The sequence below is a fragment of the Etheostoma cragini genome, chromosome 12 (assembly GCF_013103735.1).
Source record: "Etheostoma cragini isolate CJK2018 chromosome 12, CSU_Ecrag_1.0, whole genome shotgun sequence".
In the NCBI taxonomy this organism is placed as follows: Eukaryota; Metazoa; Chordata; class Actinopteri; order Perciformes; family Percidae; genus Etheostoma; species Etheostoma cragini.
Genome location: NC_048418.1, coordinates 13,072,514 through 13,089,951, shown reverse-complemented (window position 1 = coordinate 13,089,951; position 17,438 = coordinate 13,072,514). Strand labels below are relative to the sequence as shown.

General features: G+C 39.7%; 2 protein-coding genes across 2 annotated transcripts; one reads left to right on the top strand and one right to left on the bottom strand.

The window, feature by feature from the left end:
* Window positions 1–7,531: 7,531 nt before the first annotated feature.
* pter (phosphotriesterase related) lies at window positions 7,532–13,575 on the top strand. The gene is made up of 6 exons (XM_034887892.1): window positions 7,532–7,542; window positions 8,543–8,562; window positions 9,234–9,691; window positions 10,119–10,384; window positions 11,586–11,726; window positions 12,139–13,575. The coding sequence occupies exons 3-6, from the start codon at window positions 9,260–9,262 to the stop codon at window positions 12,347–12,349; spliced, it is 1,050 nt and encodes a 349-aa protein (XP_034743783.1). The 5' UTR covers window positions 7,532–7,542; window positions 8,543–8,562; window positions 9,234–9,259; the 3' UTR covers window positions 12,350–13,575.
* On the bottom strand, window positions 13,214–15,350 carry LOC117954260 (complement C1q-like protein 3). Its single transcript, XM_034887893.1, has 2 exons — window positions 14,406–15,350; window positions 13,214–14,161 (listed from the first exon to the last, which is right to left on the bottom strand). The coding sequence occupies exons 1-2, from the start codon at window positions 15,015–15,017 to the stop codon at window positions 13,982–13,984; spliced, it is 792 nt and encodes a 263-aa protein (XP_034743784.1). The 5' UTR covers window positions 15,018–15,350; the 3' UTR covers window positions 13,214–13,981.
* Window positions 15,351–17,438: the final 2,088 nt, after the last annotated feature.

The window sequence follows — 17,438 nt, the reverse complement described above, 5'->3', positions numbered from 1 at the left end:
ATATATATATAAATATATATACTTGTGTTTTATTAACAAATTACTAATACATTTATTGAATTTATTCTAACATTGGATTTTACAGGCCTACCAGAATACTAAAACTAGAAAAACTAAGTCGTAATGACAAATTTTTCAAATATATATCATGATAAATGATGTTGCTTATATATGACATCATACATAAACCATAATATCTTTCAAAGAGTTTAATCAGCTGACTATGAGAAACAAATAAGCAATATAAAGCATAACAAAGGGCAGACTCTCTGCTGTGAGATGGAGCTAAACTCAACAGGAGCTTTTTCTGTCTCCGTGTACTGTATTGTAAATGCAATACACAGCCTGGATCATAATGAAATAGACTGCATCATAATTGCCTTTGATTGCTGCCATACATTTACAATATGGTTGTGTGGTGTAGCATTTCTCAGAGTTTTCATTGAGAATTCATGATATGATTTATATATATGTATATATATATATGTATATATACATATGTGTGTGTGTTTGTGTGCTCCTTGGTTTTGTTCCTTTTACTTGAAATGGTCCTCAACATCAACTGTACAGGATTACTGACATAATCTTCCGTTGATATCAAGGCAATGCCATTTATGCCATATAACAGAAGGATTTCAGAGATTTTGAATGTCTATGTGAATTATCTAAAGAATGGTTAATGGGTTGGACCATGATTAGATGTGGTTTTATCATGTTATCATTCATACAGGATAAAGACTTCAAACCTACATACACTAAGGGCAATGGATGTTGTTGTCAAACCAATATGTTATTGTTAAAGGAGAATTCCGATAAATTTTAATACGTAGCTCTGTAACTCAATTTGGAGTGCTGTCAGCAGAGAGAGAAACGAGAACATTTGGCCCTGCTAGAGTTAGCACCCAATAAACTAAAACAGGGTTTTAAACAGAAAAGCATAAAGGTTGTGTTAATTCAGCCAGTGCACACACCTCTGTTTATTCCCTGTTTTCTGGTGAAGTCTACACTAGTCAAAACACACCTTTCTGTCACATCTACAGCAGTCAGATTTACTGTATTCACTCGGAAGGAATCACTGCACATGTGTAGGCACTTGTAATGACATATTGAACATGTTTAGAGGCTAAAAACATGTTTAAAACGTGCCCTGTTTTTCCCTTTTGATGCAAAATCTAGCAGGAAGATAACAGCACCGATTGCTTCTTTTTGCTGACATCACTTCAAATTCATAAACAACAGAGCTATGTATTGACATTGACTGTAATTCTCCTTCAAATCAATATGTCATTCTTTAATGGATCATTCAGAGTCTTTCCCAGTATGGTTAGATAAAGTGATTGATCCGCATTGCAGGTTTCTGTTGGATGACAGATCCAAACTGTCATCTTTTATAAACCATGTGAAACTACCATCTTAAACCATGTGAAACTTCCAGCTTCCAGCTGGTCCTCCCTCTTCCAATCTGTCAAACTGATGAAAGAACATGTAGACTTTTCATAAAGGAGTGCTGAAATGCAGAGCAAATCTGTACATGTTGATTACTGACAACTGTAATTGAACGTGGAAGCAAAAACCTTTGGCTTAGTGTTGTGTTTGATGTCTTATTATTTGTGTGTTTGTGGTGTGGGTCTGATGGCTCCAGCGAGACTGAACTAAAAACCACGGCCAGTTCGCAGAGTCAGTTCTGTATTTATTGCCATATTTATTCCTCTGCACTCTGCACCTCAAATCTTGCATTGCATTGTACTGAGGGAAAGAAGTTACTGATAAAGTGGGTTTGACATGCAAGTTTTTTTTAGTTATACCACTACTAAGGAATCCTCCTCCTTCTGTTGCTGCCTCAACAACAAACAATTCATCTGTTGCGAATGCTTTTCCATGTTTAAGAGGTAAATCAAAACTTGAAAAGGCAACGTCTTTAAAATGCTCTTTTTAAACACTTAAATCCCTTGAGATACCTGACATTTCAGATGTGGACTGAGTGTAAGCGGGAAGTGTCAATGCTCTGACCAGCCCCTATCTCCAGACTCCTCAGAGTGTTCTTTGTCTGCCTTGACAAACACTTCTAAACATTAGGGCTAATTTGGAGTGTCATTAAAGGAAGTAGATGGGGACAATTTGACAGCCGCCGATACACCAGAGAGGCAAGGGTGCAGAAGAAATGAAAAGTATTTTGCGATCATTGCAGTCAAGATCTTATACACAGATACATGCAGTATATACTCCAAGGCATAGTGTGTGAGAAGTTCACATATTGCATAGTATGTACATAAAGACAGAGTGTATATTGTCTGCTTGGGAGAATTTTGTTTTTAATCGGCCATTCATTTCATGGATAAAGAAAATGCTGTGTGTTGTAAATAAAACAAGTGCATAATGAGTGTTTCCTCGTATTATGCTCTCATACACTAACAAGCGTTATACTTCATCACCTCAAGTAATCTTCTCCAACAAAGTGACTGAAGATGCGCCACAATTAAAATAAAAAAAGTCATGAGATGCAACTTTAAATGAGTATTTACATAGGAAACTTTGATTAATTCCTGCACAATAAATGTATCTAACTCTGTTTGCACTGGACAAAGCAGGAGCAATTGACCATTGCAAATCTCTCTGTAGCCATTTGCATGAGTTAGGTAATTAACTTTTTGTTCAGCACAAGCAGACAGAAAAGTAAACAAACACACATTAGTTAACAACAGCTTTAGAGTTCAAGTTTCAAGTTTGGAGACACTACCTTATTTAGTCATTAAATTAATAGATATATGTGTCTGTGTTGTAGTTTATAGACGGTCCCACTAGAGACCAATCTTATTTCTCCAGGTTGGAGTACAGCTCGTTTTGTTAAAAATCATTTAATATTGTTTCGCTGTAGATTAACTGATTACAGAAGTATGAATCTGTGAATATCTTTAGAACTTTACTCACGCTTTTAAAACCAAGAGCACAGATCATGAATCCAAGCGAACAGTTTATTAAACCGAGGGCACGGATTATGAATCTGTGCGCACGGTTTATGAAACAAGGGAACAGATTTTTATCCTGTGCGCACAGGTTTTTTTTTTTCCCAGCTGTCCCCAGGGTACGATTTCATATAACTTTTTTGAATTACTCATTTTTCCCAGAAGGTTCATTTCACTTGTACACATATGCAATGCATGCATGAGTCACAGGACAGTGCAAAGGACAGCCATGGAGTCACATGGAAGTGTCTGGGAGTCACAGGACACTTTACAGGACATTCATGGAGTCACATGACAGTGTACAGGATGGAAATGAGTAACTCAAAAAAGTTGAATGAAATTGACCCAACTCTTTTCAATGATTTTTACCCTATTGCTAATTTAATTAATTTAATTTCTAAATAAAACAGAATTTTTGTGTATTTGGACAGTTTTTTGAAATTCTCAAAAGTCAGCCTCTCGCCCTGACCAGGGCAATAATAAATATGTAAAGCATATATTTCATAGTAATTCTTGACTCATATTTACTGTCATTTGACTGTTTAGACATACAATAAACAACTAAATCTTATCATTGATTTGTCAATGGGTTGAAACCCACTAATAAAGTAATTAGTAATGGTGCATTCATTTGAAATGTGCATGTATTAAGCTTGTCTACCTTCTGAATATGGACAGCACAGCCCAATGCTGTGTTCCAGACACACGTTTTATGACCGATAATTACGACTTCAAGTCACGACTCATGAATTCGTAGCGTTCCAGGTAAAGTCTCCAGGTACTATTTCTCACGGCATCTGTACAGCATCAACAGGGGTCGCCTCTGTTGTTTATGTGTGTGAGACGTCAAAAGTGTAACTTGGATTACAACTACCTTGTTCGAGTTTGCGAGTAGTAAGTTATGGGTGTGACTGCCATTCCAGTGCATTTTCATGGGAAGAAGGTTTTGAAAACTCATTTAAACACCACATCAGTGTCAACCATAGACATACACTTACGTGACAGACACTAAAATAAATCCATGTGAAAATAAATAAACTTGTCACCTTGTATGAGCCCATTGCTTTAATCTGAGTCAGGATGGCCATACTAACTTTATCACATGGCAATCCAAACAGCCTGGGAAAAGAAAGAGTTAAATGTGTCATTGTCTTTTGTCTCCCTCTATTTTTTGAAATTACATACACTTTTTGTTTTTCATTTTCATTTTATATTATCTTTACGTGCACTCCCACGGTCACACTGCATGAACCACCGGCTGAGGTTACAGATCTAACTAACAGTTGATCACAAAGAGATGAAGTATTACCAGACGATCTTGCAGAAGGCGTGTGTTGTGTCCATTTGTCCGCTATTTTTGACTATGTACATTCCCAAAAAGAGAGCACAGGCCAAATTACACAACACAAATCTTTGCAGCCATGACAAAGTTTTCATGAACTCTTGTTCCAGATTTCTCACAGGGCCGTGTGTGTGTCTGTGTGGTTAGAGTGTATATAAAAGACTGCTTGACAAGCAACAACTTGAAAACCATTGGCTTGTCATGTGGACCTGTGGAAAAGTGATTTGCAGGACACTTTACATGAACTGCATGGCATCTTTCACACCAGCAGGGTTAAATTATACAGCCGGAATTCAGCCTGAATTAAAAAAAAAACTATTTAATAAAAGAATAATGCCATATACTTTGTTAATCCCGTAAGGGGAAACTACAATATTTTCACTCTATTATTAAACACATTACACACAGGCCTGAACTACACAGACATGCTAGGTACCTATACATGCACTAAATGGAGAGATGTCAAAGAGGGGGGGCTTCCCATGGAAAGGCACCCCGAACAGTTGGGGGTTCGGTGCCTTGCTCAATAGCACCTTGGCAGTGCCCAGAAGTGGAACTGGCACCTCTAGAGCAAGCAGTCCACCACCATACTTTGTATATGTTATTTTGTTAGTTTCTTGTATAGTCAAAAACTTTTGAGGCATATTTTTCATTAGCTTTAACAGATTGATGCACTCATCGTAGCTGATGTTTAATTGAAAACCATGAAAAAGGTGTAATGTTGATCACATAGTCATGTCTGCTTTTTTGTTCAAACATGTGTCTCTGAGTAAACACCACGGTTGTTAAGGGTGAGGTTTTCACAGTTTCTTGTGATAATCTCATTGTTTTTCTTAAAACAAAACGTATATGATTCACATCATATACATTTACTGAAAGCATCTCGGTCCCCCCTCAGGCAACAACGTAGCATGTGCAAATTTGACTGAAGTACACTCGTTGGCTACACAGTGGTGGTGGAATGTAACTAAATACATATTGCCTCAATTACTCTACTCAAGTTCAAATTGTAGGTACTTTTGATTTGAATATTTTCCCCATAAAACACTTGATACTTCTACTCTGCTTTTCAGATGGAAACATTGTACTTTACGCAACATTTGTTTGACAGCTTTAGTTACTTGTCAAATTAAGATTTTTGCACACAAGACACATGAAATTGTGCAAACACAGCTGAAAGAAGTTGATTAGTTGACCCAACAGAAACCAATCTGCAGTTATTTTGGTAATCATTTAGCCATTTTCTTTACACAAATGCCAAAAATCATGACTCCAGCTTCTTAAATGTAAGTTTCCTTTTAATTATTTCACTTAAATTTTTTTAAATAATATGTAGGTTTTAACTGTTGGGTGGACAAAACAAACCCTTGTGGAGATGTCCCTTTATATAACTATGATGAGCATTTTCATAAGTTTCACAAATCAAACAACCAATCAAGAAAATAATCAGCAGATGAATCCATATTAAAAGTAATCATTAGTTGCTGTCCTATACAAAATAACAAACATTAGAAAAAATCCTGCTATTATATAAATGCATAAAAAACAACAATCAAAACTGTAGCATTCACATGGGCCATTTTTTCTGGATTAATTGCTTTTACTTTTAATACCTCACTTTTTCCTGATCAGACTTACTAAGTAACATTATGTAATGCAAGACTTTTACTTGTAGTATTAGAGTATTTTTACAGTGTGGTTTTGGTACTTTTACAGAAGGTCTGAATACTTGCTCCATCATTTGAAAACCCAGATGTTTTATTGTCGTGTGAAACAGCAAAATATGTGCCTCATCTCTGTCTGCAGAGGGCACCAGACCACAACACTTGGCCAAACCTTTAACTCCTGACAGGTCTCTGGCAGTGATATCCAGACTCTTTCTATTTAGGTTGCATCTGCCTTAATGCAGTATGATTTATCAAGGAAGAACTTTAAAATATTTAAATGCAGGAAGGCACAATGAAAATGTTTAAAGTGAGTTAAATGGTGAGTTTAGGGCCTAGGCAACTATTACACATGTCCAAATCAAAGTTGATTGCTCTCATAACAGGCCAATGAAACAAACACATGATAACAAAGGTCCATCGTATACAAACCATGCATGAAACTGGAAGTCTTGTTAATGTCTGAGCTCTTCCATGCAGGGAGAGGTGTTTTTAGTCGACCCCTCTCCTTGAGAAGCTCCCTGTGGTCGTGTCTGTCTAAAAACATGGCAGCCAAAGAGATGAATGGGAGTGACAATCTTTTCTTGCCACTAATGAGGAAACCCTGCAGTGGGAAGGTGCTTACAAGGAACAGCACATCAAAACTCATTTACAATAAACGATTAAATGAATCAATAGTTTTATTTCAAACAACATACAAAAAAACGAGTAGGAAGAAGCAAATTGTTTTTTAGGTCCAAAATGCTTTTTAAGTTCAACTCCGACCTTTGCCCCCCCCCCCCCCCCCCTTTCTCCTTTCATGTCTTCATCTGTCCTGTGGAAATAAAGCCCTAAAATGCCCAGAAAAAAAATCTTTAATAAAAAAATTAATTTGCTGTGCATCCCATGTACAGAAACACATGCTTTTAAGAGTGGTGCAATTGTTTTAAAGTAAGTTTCCCACTTAAATCATAGCCCCCCCTATGTTCTTTGATTTGGTATATTCATTTTGCATCCCTGTTGTCGTGTTGTTCTTCCATTTGTTGCAGTCAAAGTGGCTGACTGTACTGAACTGTGTGTGTTTCGTGTTGTTTAGTTGTTTTTGTAGTTATCACATTAGTGGGGCTTCACCTACAGTTTACCAATTTTGTTTCAGTGAACTTTGTGATCTGTGTCTGTTATCTATCTTTATCTTGAGGTCCTGTGTTGTGCTTCAGTGTTATTTGTAATAATAAGTCGGCCTAAGGGAGAGAGTTCCTAGAGCACAACACAATGCAAGTTTTTTTTAAATGAAACAGAAAACTTTAGATAAAACTTAAGAAACGGTGGTTGGTTTTGAGCTGCTTTTTCCTAAAGTTGTTCACAGCGTTAACAGTTTAGGAGCCACAACTACTTAAGTACAGTCTTATTTAGTGAATGTACAGGAACAGCTAACAGACAGAGCTCTGAAAGTGATCAAAGTAATATTGATTTGTGTTTGGAATGTGATGAGGAGCCAGTGTAAAGAAAGACTCCTTTTAGAGCACCTGTTTAAAGGCTTTGCAGTAGCATTCTTGACCTCAATGGAAATGTTGCTCAAACACGTCGAAGTGGAGTGACAGTAATCTAGACAAAGTAAATAATTCTGTCTCATTTTACAAATAATCATCTACATCTCAGCTCGAGACAGAATGGACCTGAGTATAGAGGTGCACTCCCGGAAGGTTATGGTTTGACCATAGTAAAAACAAAAAAAACAAATACACAAATAAATAGTCTCCATGCATTTGGCCCTGACCTCATCTTCCACTTCTCAGCCAATAAAAAACAGACAATTCATCCAGCATGGAACTGCTGGTTTGATCGACAGATTATAGTCATCTTGCCGACAAATGGATGGCATAGGCTCTGCAGTGTGTGGATGGTCCTCTGCTACGGCAACAGCAGAACAAATGCTGCTGTGGAGACCATCTGCTGAGTGAGGAGCACAGAAACACAGGGAGACACAGCCTGTTCTCTCAACCCCTGCATCACCCTCACATGTTCTCCCAAACTGTGATGTCATCCAATTTCTAAAATGACAGACGGTCACAGTTATGTTACATATTTGCTTCTAAATACATTTGTTCAATAAGACTTTATATTGTGCCTACAGGTCTGGAAAAGTTTTGATTTCCAAAAGGTCTCCCTAACAAACGTAATATTTTCTTTATGCATGGTAATTAATCGTTTATTATTATTGTATAGACCAAAACTGCCTCTAGAAACCAATATTTATTAACAACGTAGGCTATATATAGTTACAGATAATTTACTAAGTTCGCTTTTGGCTTAGTAAAATGTCGGTACGTTGTTGTTATTTTTCACAAACTTGTAAACAAACTGTTGTTCTTATTATTGACCTATGAAGCATCTATACAGTTTTAGTTAAGGGTGTATTATCACTAATAAAGTGTGTGATTCTGCCTTTTTAGTGTTGTTGTTTTGCTGACGTCCTGTCAGCTGGACTGTGTTGTCGTGAGCTCTCGCGATGATTCACACTTCTCGCACCTTATGGCTCTGCTAACCCATAAACGGAGAGTAACGGCTTGAGTTCGGCTGGTGGTGGCGAGAAGCAGAAAGAAGCAGAAACAAGGTCAGTAAACTGTCACCAGTTTGGATACATTTTAGGATCTAAGCCGATAAACTGAAAGTTCCCGCCCACCTCGTGCTGCAGCTCTGAGTGTACTGCACGCTGTTTTCGGCTGAGTTCAACGTGTTAACGTTCCACTTTGCACTTCCACAATCCTTTACTCTTTGCAGATTCTTTGCCCATTCTGCAGTGCTTACTAATTTTTTGTAAACCGAGCAAGTAGCTAACTAAGCAATGGACTCAACTCCAAGATGGACCCCATATCTATGGACGGACTCTATGGTTGGTCTTAATAATAATAATATATTATAAACCGATTTACTGTTGAAATATCTTTATTTAGCATATGCAAAGATAAAAAAAAAACAGATGACTATTCTAAATATGTCAAAAATGTAATGGAAAGTATGTTGTTGCGTGTGACTGAGCATTTTTAAGTGGGTATATGGAAATCCAGGAGCTTTCTTTGCTTAGACTACACCACTGGGATCAGGTCTCTGGAGTCCAAAGGTCCCTCTCCTGCATGGACTGTCACTCTAGGTCGTCCTGGTCAATGAGTTGTCAGAGTCTCTTTTTGTTAGCACACTGATCTGAAAACATGTTTCCAAAACGTTACCGGGCCTAATATTGGACTCATTATATAAATGAAATAATGAGAATATGTTTCCTTTCAGGTTGTTGGAAACCCTGAGCACCAGTCATGTCAGAGTTGAGAGGGAAGGTCCAGACCGTGCTGGGTCTGGTGGATCCAGATCAGCTGGGCCGCACCATGACCCACGAGCACCTGACCATGACCTTTGAGTGCTGTTACTTCCCTCCTCCTCCAGGCGATGAGGAGGTGGCAGAGAACCCGTTCCAGATGCAGCACATGCACTGGCTGAGACAGAACCCCTACAGCTGTCACGAGAACCTGCTGCTGCAACAGGAGACCGGCGCCGTGCGGGACGAGCTACTGGCCTACAGGAAGGCTGGCGGGGGCACCATAGTGGAAAACACCACCACGGGCATTGACCGGGACCTGCCCACCCTCAAGCAGCTAGCAAAGGACACCGGGGTCCACGTTGTCGCAGGAGCAGGGTACTATGTGGACTCCACCCACACGGAGGCCACCAAGAGAATGACTGTGGAAAAGGTGAGGATCAGTCTGGCGTGTGTCAGCAGCCAGGTCAAAATCTGGCATGTGTGTTTCACACATAGTTTGAAACAATTTGAACTATATTGTGGAAACTTTATTCAGCATGCATGTGTCTGGACTTTGCCACTGGCCCTGAATGTCTCAGTCATAAGACAGCATCATTTTGTCTATAATCAATTGATATGAATGATACATCACCAATTCTCTTAGCAAGTTCTGTGTTTTTGTTCAAGGATTTCTTTGGTGTCTTTTGATTGATTGGAACAGGTTGATTGATGTGCCCAGTTCATGTGCATCGAGCCTGTTAAAGGGACAGAACTAAGATGTTAGGAGATAGTCATTTGAATGCACTAATGTGTCAGTAACTAGCTTTAAAGAGTGATGTTGTCCTGATTTAACTAACTCCTCATTTTTTGCCCGTCAGCTCACAGACATCATCATCAGCGAGGTGCTTCACGGCGCAGACGGGACAGACATCCGCTGTGGCGTGATCGGAGAGATCGGCACCAGCTGGCCCATCACGGAGAGTGAAACGAAGGTGCTGAGGGCCACAGCTCATGCTCAGACCCAGCTTGGGTGCCCTGTCATCATCCATCCCGGTAGGAATCCCGCTGCTCCGGCTGAAATCATCAGGATTCTTCAGGAGGCCGGGGGTGACATCAGCAAAACTGTCATGTCACACCTGGACAGGTAAGACGTCCCTGGGAACAGTTGGTAGAGGGAAACAAATGGATTAACGGTCTGTTTTATTTTTCTGTCTGTCAGCAGAATTACCCAAAAAACTGGAAAAAGTCACACTGCATTGACATTGTGGAGCTGTTTCCACATATAAAATCTGGACAATGTCCAACGAATCTGGTCCCAACATTGTCCAGTTTCTCTGTCACACACTAGCACATGACAGGAGATAGTCTGTCAGATGCGTTCTTACTTACTGGCAATACGCCGATTGGTTTAGGCAAGAGGTGGCGCCTGGGTAGAGCGTGTAGCAAATTACACAGCTGTGGTGTAGTGAGTCAGTAATTTGGTTATAACGGTCTTCTGACATTCCTTGAATTTGTCTCGTAATTTCATTGTCAACACTTAGCGGAAGAAATTCCCAAATTTTGTCGCCTCTGCAGTACATTATTGTTGCCGTCTTTGTGTAAATCCCCCTTCTTCTTCACCCTCAGATGTTTGTGTTCTCCCTGTTTCATGCAAACCTTTAGTTTAGCTGCAGATTTCCTTGGAATTTGCACCTGATGGCACACAGTGTGAAATGCAGTATAGAGGCAGTTACAAACTGCAGTTTTTTCTCAACTTCACTTTCCCCAATGGAAACATTGTTTGCTGTAGTGACCTCTTGCAGAAAGAAACATAACATTTGAATGTGTAGGACATCATATCTTATTGGAATCAGTCTAAACAGATGTGCTCTTCAAAAAGATTCTAGGTAATTTTTGGAGAAAATAAATGATAAATAATGAGTGAAAAGTGGTAATTATTAGCATTATTTGTAGAGTGTTTTTTTATGTCAAATATTTTAAAAAGAATGAAAAACAACAAACAACGTAACTGAAAAACTTTTTGATTCATAATGTTGAGTCACATACAGTCACATACCCGTCGAGTCACATACCTAAAGGTGGTGTTAGATAAGATAGCTTTATCATTCCACATTTAAGTCCTTTTCTTGGATCTGCTTTCACAACAAATTATATTAGTCACTGCTATTTTGGTCGTTGGTATTCTCCATTCTTAAGAAAAGTTACAGAAATTGCATAGAAGTTTCCCCCTACATTAAATAATGTATTTCACTTTTTTTTACCACCTGGTTAACTGGATAAACCTTTTTTGAAATTCTCCATGTAAAGGAATGTCATTTCACTTATTTTCTCTTCTCTTCCTGTAGGACTATATTTGATGATGGTGAACTGCTTGAGTTTGCAAAGCTGGGGAGTTATCTGGAGTATGATCTGTTTGGAACAGAGATGCTGAACTACCCGTACAACCTGGAAGTGGACATGCCCAGTGACAGCCAGAGAGTGAAGACGTGAGTAACATCGGTCTGGGTTCAACCTTTTTTAATTTTGTGATTAGACGTCCCAGAAGTGAACACAAATGTGTCCAAGTGGATGTTTCCACACATGACCTGATTTAAACCTCAGTGTAGATCTCAGTGTTCAAATTTGAGATTGTAAATGGAGCTAGGGTCCACATACGGTGTATATAATTTTGAGCAAAATGCTGATTTTGTGTTTTACTTCATGTGGAGAGATGAACGTGTCCTACAGTTTGTCACAGAACCTGTGAGACGTTGATCTCTTACTGCAGTGGAGACAGGCGGGATGAATAACTGGCCACATGTTAGTCCGTTCATACAAAAAAACCAAAAGATTAACAACAGAAATTGCGAGTTGTGTTTAAGGCCCCTCGTTTTTCCCTGTTTCTTTGTTCACACTCAGCTTGGCGTTCCTCGTGAAGGAGGGCTACGACGACAAGATAGTGGTTGCACACGACATCCACACCAAGAACCGTCTCACCAAGTACGGCGGCCACGGCTACTCTCACATCCTGCAGAACATTGTGCCGAAGATGCTGATGAGGGGCATCTCGCAGAACCAGGTGGATAAGATCCTCATTGACAACCCAAAATGCTGGCTGACCTTTAAATAACGCAAAAAGAACATTTTGGTGTAGCAATTTTTTTATCGGCAGACAACCACTAACATTATCCAAAATTAATATTTTGAGATTCTTTGCAATAATCACAAATCCCCACTCATTTATTAGTTTGTTTTTGGACCTTCAAATCAAGGAGCGGACAATGTTTGTGCATCAGTTTATTTTTAATGTCAATGTTTTTCAGCAAAGCAAAATGTTTTATGACTTTGTGTTTCCAATGGAAAATAATAACAGGCTGTTGTTTCATCCAGCTTAAAGAGTTTTTACAGAGGCCCTCATTAATTAAAACGTGATTTTATATTTGTCATTATACATTATTCACTTTGTAAGCAAATAACATGAGGGAGCCCCACAGGATCACAGTGCCTCTCTTTAGCTCTCTTGTTTTGGTCACATTTATGTCAGGGAAAAAAAATAGATTCTTGCCTGCAGAAATGTAAATGAAATGTAAAACTCTCTCTCAGTAGGTGTTGGCTACAGTGGTGCTAATTGCTCACAAACATGGTGCTAATTGATTTTTCATTGTTGCTTTCTTTGTATTTGTAAGTAGCATTTCTGCAAATGAAAATGACGAGCGTGGTAGTGATCAGTATGGCGCTCTGCTCTCAACATAATGCTTCTGTGTTGGATGATTTGTCCCGTTGCCCCTCAGTGGGTGTCTGGGTGTCTATGGGAGGCTGACTGGATGAAGGACATGTTCTCCTCTCATCTGGGAACAGGTGGCCTCACAGGGTGACTTCTCCACATGATCAATGGCATGATCGCCACAAGTGACTGTGCGCCGTGAAAAAAAACTATAACTTTGGTTAATCTTCCAAGAGGATTAAAAAGTGAGCCAGAGGATTTATTTTGACATATTTTACACATTAGCTGACAGTCTTCACAATCAGCAGGCAGATTGATGCATGTCGAGGAAACATTTATTATGTCAGTGTGACTGTCCAGTTTTGCGGTGGTGACTAACCACCAGACCACCCTGTTGCCCCAACCTGCTGTCATATTGCGAGAAAATAAATAAATTACAATGATCATTTGTGACTGTGCTTCAATATGAACATCAGAATGGCCTTTTACACATTCTTTTAAGTGTTTTGATGCTGCACAGTGTTAAATTGTCATATTTATTATCATGCATCACTACGGCTGTTAAGCATTTTCCATCAAAATGCAACAACTATCAAATAGTTTTGAAAAAGAAAGCACACATGGATTAATAACACTATGAACAGAGTGGTGATAATGCCAGTATCCTATCATTTTAGCATTTAATTAAGCACCGGAGGTCAATACATTGAACTTCCAGTTTACACTCGCTCAGTATGTGTTACCACAGCAGCATGTACAGTTTTGTGGACATTTGTAAAGCTAAACAGTTCCTCAAGGGTGCAATAGCTACACTAATCAATCTGACAAGGGTATAATTCAAAGCTGTACACTTTAAAATGCATTATTACTTTTCTGTAATTACATTGTAAGCTCTTTGCTTTTGCAAAGTACAGTTCTACATCTTTGTGGACTCTTGCAATATGGAAATGGTGAGCTGTGCCTCTAATAATCCAACTGACATTGATGAGCAGTGAAGCAAGCTATACGCAGATCCCCTCAGCGGATCTTTTCAGTTTATTAATCCGTATACAACATGAAGCCGGAGAAGGTGCTGTACTTGTTGTTGTTGCCCCCGTGCGCCTTTCCACCGTCCAGCTTGATGTAAATCTCGTCCCCGGGCTCGAGGTGCAGGACAACACTGTTGCTGGCGTAGTCGTAGTTCTGGTCGGCGTCTTGGGCGATGGCACTGGCTCTCACCTAGAAGGGAAAGTTGACACGACTGCTGATGAAACGTGTCTTTATTTTAAAACCAGAACCGCGGACAGCTCCATCCATTTGTGAGGCTAAATGTGTTGGAGTCTCTTTCTAAGGATACGGGTGCGTAAAATGCAAAACGTGCAAATTTGTTCATTAAACGGCGTATGCGCTGTGGGATTAACAGAGACTATAAAGGGTAAAGCTAAAACAAATCAAAAGATTGTTATACAATGAAGCATCCTACCTGGTTGTTTTTACAGAGGTCAGCCCACATGCTGGTTCCATCTCCGCCTCGCATCAGCACATGGTAAACAAAGAAGTAAATCCCAGGTATTGAGCAGGTGAATTTCCCTGAAGAAGGGTCATAGTGATTGCCCAGATTTGTGACTACGTCGTCGAATTTCAACACTTCGTATCCCTCATGCTGCTTCTTCAGTCCTGCATAAAACGCAATCCTTGGGATCGTGTTGTAAGTGGCAGCGCTGATGGCACCGTTAGGCCCATTTGCTCCAGGTGCTCCGGGTGGACCCGGTGCCCCTCTCTCTCCGGGCGGACCAGCAGGTCCAGCTGGCCCGGGCTCGCCAACCGGACCTCTCGGACCCATTCTGCCGACGCGTCCCGGCTCTCCTTGAGGACCTTGGATGAACGTCGGAAGCGACTGCACCAGACGGTTGTCTTTAATTGGGTTGGTTGCCTTGGACGTAGCCGTGGCCGCGGTACCGTGGGAGTCGCACACCATTTGGCAGGACCCGAGCATCTCGTAGCGGGCAGGAGTACCGGCGGTGTTCACCATGACCGGGATCAGAACCACCAGCACCAGCACCAGCGCGACACCACAAACACCAGTTGCGATCATCTGCGCTCTGCGGACTCGCTGTGTTCTCCGGAGTGAATGGTCTTCCAGCCTGCTTGTGGGCGATATGTTTGCAGAGGGAAGAATTTCACCTGCTTTTGTTTTGTATGGGAACTTTTGGAGAAGAAATAGTCCTTTACATGTGTATGCGCAAAAGTAACCATCCACAACTTTTACGCACTGCAGTATTCTTTCAACTGATTCATCTCCGCTTTCTCACTGCAAGAAAAATAACTAACGACTTTCTGAGAGGGAAAAGTACACCATCTGCATTAAGTAGTCATGCAGCACACAGACAGCTGCACAAGTTATGCCCACCACTGTGCCACAGAAGAGAATGGGAAGTGAACCGCTTCTGTGTTTGGAGAGTGAGGGGAGGGGTGAAGGTGATGGATGGGCGAGAATCCTTGCCTTTCTTTAATCAAAAGAGAGAAAGGGAAAACATATACATACACTGATGCAACTTTAATACTCCAAAACGTGATTTATCTATTTTATGTATTTGTTTGTGGGGTCAGAAAACTACTTGGGCATTAACACATTACCTTTTCTATTGATGGCTGTAACGTTACCTCCCACAACACGTTATTAGAACTTATCCAAACAGCTCTAAAGGTCTTAAGCATAATTAGGCCCATTAAAGACAAAAAGCTTTAGTCTTTTGGCACCTGGTCACAGCTCAGTGCCTCCCCATTTCCAATTTATCACTTGGAGAAAATCTATAGAGCCACTGAAAGGAGGGAGTCACTCGGAACTGGCAGTTAAGGATGACTTCACATAAATATGCGAAATATATTGGTAAAATGACTCAATTCTGTGGAATTTACAAACAAAATAGGGGGGGGGGGATTCATTAATGAATTACTAATGGAAATTCACCAGTAGGTTGATGCTGGTTTTAATAATAGCCTAAATCAGTAATAAGTAAAAATGTACAACTGAATTCTCCATTATTCTTTTAAATTATCCAAACTATATTGATTTCTAAGATTTAAAACAAAATGCCCTGTCCACATAAAACTTCAGCACAGTGGCTTTTGTAAGGTTTGAGCGATGAAGAGCTAATTCTTGGCGAAGAGGACAGATGATGATGTGCTCATGAATGCAGAGACTGTCACTGTCGATGGCACCTCAATGCCAGGTGGAGAGATAGACGAAGAGGAAGAAAAAACAGAGATAGTCTTGGGAGGAGCGAGGTTTTGATTGCAACCCCAATGAGATTCTATTGAAGTCACAAATTTAAATGTTTGTATGTTTGTTGAATTGTGATCTCAAAAGTGCCATACAGATTTGCTTACACTGTAGGGCTGTAAATGAACAAATAATGAGCTGTAATACTTTACAAATATTGATGATCTTAATCTATCACAGCAGAATTGTTCAAAGTCAGAAGATGTGTATATGCAATTTATAAATCTATTTTCTTTACAGCCATGTAAGAATCACTCAAATCAAAGAGGCGACATAAGCCTCTTAAAGGTCAAGGGATCTCATCTGGTTTCTCATGTATGTGTGTATGCATGTATGTATGTATGTATGCATGTATGTATGTATGTATGAATGCATGTATGCATGTATGTATGTATGCATGTATGTATGTATTGATGTGCTGTGGGAATTAATCATTATTTGACTATTTTAGCTCAAAATAACAGTGTAAAAATCATTTTGATGTACACTGAGTTGTAATAAGGAGAATACTTCTGTCATTCCCACTTTGCGCCCTGAACTGTTTTTGGGCTATGTAACTTTGGCGAGTGTGTTCCATATCCCAGGAGAAGTGCGTAACACTACACGGCACTAAGTCACACACCACCACTGATTGGAGGAATTACCATCAAATTTCATACAGACACTCGTGGTCTCCAGACAACTGTCTGTTCTGAATAGTAATTCCCTGACTTTACTTCTGGCCCTCAAAGAAGGTAAAGTCTGCACAACCGCTTAAAATGCTCCGAAAAAATACTTTTATAGTGTAAATAAGGTACACAACGTTTCGGCCAATAATTTGGCCTTCCACAGGTGTTTACTTCTGGCGGTACTATGAGCTATGAGTGAAATCTCGGGGGGAAAGGTTGGATGGATTGCTGTGACATTACATTCATGTCCCACTCTGGATGAATTGTAATAACTTTTTTCATCTCTTCATTTTTCATCTCCATCATCGGGTCAAATGTATCATTTTTCCATAGCCTACCTGGCTCAAGACCTGTGTCACTAATGACAATCCCAACAGCCTCAGCTGTGCTTTGTATTTATTGCTTATTAGCTAAATGCTAACATGCTAATGAACTAAACTAAGATGGTGATTTATACCATTATACCTGTTAAACGTCAGCTTGTTAGCATCAAGGATGGTGGTTAGCATACCGTTTTAGTGCAACTTAAATCAAATTGCAACACATTTTGATTGTAACTACTTAT